We start from the raw sequence: 4,472 nt of genomic DNA, 5'->3' as shown, positions 1-4,472 counted from the left end.
GTGTTTCCTATATATTCAAATATTCTAACATGCATTAGAATACATAAACTTGTATTCTAATGATTTTACGTTTGATTTTACAATATGGGGGAAAAAAAACTTGAGGAAGGACATGACTGGGCAAAGAGAGAAGGGAGAACCCTTACCACAATGAAAATAGATACATTCGTACCCAACTATATAATAAGAATATAATCCATTTCAGTTTTCCAGAAATATACTTCTCAAAGCTTCCCATTCACTTATGGGAAAGATCCCTCCTCTGTGGCATCAAGTGGGGGAAAATCAGTTTGTTTCAATAGGAACAGTTCAACACAACAGGAAAGAGCTTAACTTTGGTCCACATGTCTGTTAGCTTAAGGACAGTCACACTGCCCATCATCAGTTCAAAAACTCAACACATAAACTTAAAAATATATTCATTTGTTATTTCATTCTAAAACTGGCATAGGTGTTCTGTTCTCATTTTCTGACTTTTCAGCTTGGGAATCCACTGTTGATTTGGTCTCTAAACCCTCAGCATCTTCGTGATCTTCTCTGGCCGCCGCCGCAGCATCTGCTTGGGTAGGCTCTCTCTCCTCTTGGTTCATGATTTCAGGGGTCACTTGATCCAAGTCCGCTTCTAGAAGCTCAGTTTGTACTTCCATTGGCATCTGATTTACCCGTTCAACATGCAGCTCCTCTACATGTACTTCGGTACCTTCTTCAGTCTGAATTCGACCCACTTCTAGATAACTTACCTGGACCTGTTCTGGAAGCTCGTTCATATGTGAATCGTGCACTTGGCTGTCCTGGAGCAGATCTGGGTGGACCTGTTCCACAGTCACTTGTGCCGAATCCACTTGAACCTGAAGCAATGGTAACACGTGCACCTTCCCAACTTGTTCTATAATAGTCATTGATGTCACAGGTTCAGGTTGCACACGTGTTTCTACTGAAAGAACTTCTTCAGTTACTAGACGCTCTGAAATATTATGAGCATCACTGAGATGCCTCCTTAATTCATTTCCTTGCGTAAACCACAAGTCACACAAAGTACAATGGTTGGGTTTATCTCCAGTGTGTATTACCAAGTGATCTTTGAACTGGTCCCAGCTGTTAAACACACTATTACAGACCTGACATTAATAAAGCTTCTTTCTTCCCTTTTTTGCCCCCACTCCAGTTTGGCATGCAGTCAGGTGACATTTGAGGGTGCTATTTCTAGCAAATCGTTCATGACAATTTGGACATTCAAAAGGTTTTTCACCTTTTGCTTTCGTATGCTTTCACGTATGCTTTCGAAGATGCTCTTTAAAATGTCCAAAGTGGTCAAACTGTTTCTCACAGTACTGACACATATGAATTTTTTTCCCAGTTCTTTGCTTCTTACTGACTCCACCTTCTTCAAGGTGGTAACAATTGAGGTGCTGTTTCCATGCGCTCTCCCGAAGATACCTTTTATTGAATATTTCACACTTGAAACTCTCAGTGGAGTGTGATTTCATGTGTTCCTTAAAATGGTAAAACAATTTAAATGAACGGTTACATTTCTCACAATGGAACAAATCCTTCACATGTGACAGCTGAAGTTCCACGATTTCAGTACCTTCTACCTGTTTGCTTGTGGGGTCAGAGGCACAGCCATCTTCATCTTTAATCTGCCCTTTTCTATCACCTTGACGGTACTTGCTGGTGATATCTGCCAATAATGCCAGAGCGGAATCATCAGAGGAACCTGTGCTCTGAATATACTTTATGGACTGCCTGGCAGTAGCCACATCCTCTAACGTTTCAGTGCCTTCATCTTCCACTTCGATTGTGCTTTTAGCAATCTCCACCTCGATTTCAACAGGTTCAGATTCTGCAGACGGCGATGACTCGGTGATAACGTTTGAAGTTTCTGCAATCTTTCTTTTTTTTTGCTTCACTTTTTCCTGTGATAGTTTCCTCTAGTGGAGCTGAGTTTTCTTTGTTCCTGACTAAAAGGGCTTTGATAGCTTCTAGCATTTGTAGAAACTCTGCTGTTTTCCATACATCGTTGGCTTCTTCTTCTCCTTGTATCATTAATTTTGCTGTATATGTGAACTCAATCAAATGATGAAAGGCCATTTTACTAACACCTTCTATCTCCACCAAAGGTTCCTGAGTAAACTCCTGAAAGAATTTGTAAAAGAACTTGCTGCAAGCAGCCAAAACAGCCTTGTGGGCCTTAAAATGGTGTCCGTCGACAATCAGGGTGATGTCAGTAAACCGGTCCTGCTCTCGCTGTTCATTCAATTGGTCCAGGATCATTTTATGATGTTCAGGGAACTCCTGAAGGCATTCCATCGTCTCTTCGGCCTCCGCGGCCATTGGGTTGTTCTAGCTCACGATCCTCCCTCTCTCCTTTCCGTCCCGAAAGCCTTACCTTCTCTACTCTCCCCTCTCGGGGCGTAACTCGCCCCACACTTTTCCCTAACCCTGAACAGCGCCTCACCCGCCATTTCCTCGCGAGTGCCCGGGCGCTCCCTCTGCTTGGGTCCGGCTGGCGCACATGGGCTCACTCCGAGACCCGGACGGCTGCGGCGCAGATGGCAGCGGCGGCCACCTGTTAGATGTATTTCTATGTATTTGGTATTTTTGATGCTGTTGCAAGTTACATTATTTTGTAAATTTCAATCTCTGATTTTTCTATCCAGAACTTGTTAACCTTCCTGATTAATTCAAATACTTTATAGATTCTTTTGAATAACACAATCATGTGGTCTAAAAGTATTGATAATTTTACTTTTTTCTAATTCTTTGCCTTCTTTTGGTCTTATTACCCTGGCTAGGCTTTCCAGTACAGTGTCAAATAGAAGTGGGGATAGCAAATATCTTTTTCTTTTTCCTGATCTCAGAGGAAAAGTTTTCAACATTTCAGTGTTAAAAGTGTTGTTTGGTGTGGTGTTTTAAAATTTGTTTTTGTAAATATTCTTTATTAGATTAATAGATGTTAAATTTTATCAAATGCTTTTTCTCAAATCTATTAAGATGATAGAGATTTCTCTTTCATTCTGTTAGTCTGGTTAACTACACTGAATTGATATTTTAAAATGTTAAACCAACCTTGTGTTCTGGGAATAAGCTGAAGTCAGCTATGGTGTGCCACATTATTACTGGATTCAGTTTATTAATATTTTATTTAAGATTTTTACATTTATTGTATGAGAGACTCTGACCTGAACTTTCTTTTCTTTTAATAACTTTGTCAGGTTTTGGTATTAAGGTTATGCTGGCCTCATAATATGAGTTGAGGAGTAGATATTGGTTATTTGTCTCTTATCTTATTTCCTTTTTAATCCATCTTACCAGGGGGTTATCAAATTTCTTTTTACCATCTTACCAGTCTTCTCAAGTAACAATCTGTTGGCTTGGTTGATATTCTCTGTTGTATTAAAATTTTTCCCATTAATTTTATTCTTTTATCATTTCCTTCCTTTTCTTTTGGTTTAATTTGCTATTCTTGTATATCTTCTTGACATAGAACCTAAGATAATTGATTTTTTTAAGCTTTTTTTTTCCCTCACCTAATATCTACAAATAAATATTCCTCAAAGATCAAGTTTAACTATTTAATGAATTTTCCTTTGTAGGATTTTCATTTTTATTTAGTTCAAAATATTTTTGAATTTCCACTGAAGTTTTCTTTGACCTATATGTTCTTTATAAATATATTACTTAATTCCCAAATATATGGGGATTTTCTAGTTATCTTTTTGTTATTGGCTTCTGCTTTAGTCACTTAAAAAAGAATACAGCAGTTTCTTGGTATCCGTGGGGAGATTGGTTCCAGGACCCCCAGCAGATAACAAAATCCATGGATGCTCAAGTCCCTTAGGTAAAGTGGCATAGTACACAGTAGGCCCTCTGTACCTGCCATTTGCAGAGCCAGCTGTGTATATTCTGCTGTTATAAGGGTTGTGTTCTATATAAGTTAATTAAATAAAGTTTTTGAATCATGCTTTTCATGTTTTCTCTGTAATTGCTAATTATTTTTCTGTTTATTACATCTGTTACAAGAAGGGTATGCGAAAATGTCTCATCATGATTTGTGGATTTACCATTTTTTCTTTTAATTCTGCCAATTTTTTTTTTTTTTTTTTTTTTTTTTGGGGTTACGCCGGCCTCTCACTGTTGTGGCCTCTCCCGTTGCAGAGCACAGGCTCCGGACGCACAGGCTCAGCAGCCATGGCTCACGGGCCCAGCCGCTCTGCAGCATGTGGGATCTTCCCGGACCGGGGCACGAACCTGCGTCCCCTGCATCGGCAGGCGGACACTCAACCACTGCGCCACCAGGGAAGCCCTAATTCTGCCAATTTTTACGTTAAAAATCTTGAGGCTATTAATCACATATAGAACTGTTACATCTTCTTTGCAAATTGAACTCATCAGTATGAAAACTTCCTTTCTCTCAGCTAAGTCTTATTGTCTTAAAATCTGTCTTGTCTGCTATGAATATGGCTACCTCA

The 4,472-nt window shown here is 39.3% G+C and overlaps 1 protein-coding gene across 1 annotated transcript; it reads right to left on the bottom strand.

Moving 5' to 3' along the window:
* Positions 1-226: 226 nt before the first annotated feature.
* Positions 227-2,319, bottom strand: LOC114891994 (zinc finger protein 131-like). Its single transcript, XM_029216635.1, is given in 3 exon segments — positions 227-1,493; positions 1,596-1,901; positions 1,903-2,319. Coding segments are annotated over 3 exon segments (1,776 nt in total). The 5' UTR covers positions 2,311-2,319; the 3' UTR covers positions 227-431.
* Positions 2,320-4,472: the final 2,153 nt, after the last annotated feature.

Source organism: Monodon monoceros, unplaced genomic scaffold, assembly GCF_005190385.1.
Source record: "Monodon monoceros isolate NGI ecotype Baffin Bay Population unplaced genomic scaffold, NGI_Narwhal_1 Super_Scaffold_12, whole genome shotgun sequence".
Taxonomy (NCBI): Eukaryota; Metazoa; Chordata; class Mammalia; order Artiodactyla; family Monodontidae; genus Monodon; species Monodon monoceros.
The sequence above is the reverse complement of the archived record's forward strand: the minus strand, read 5'-3'. Positions and strand labels throughout refer to the sequence as shown.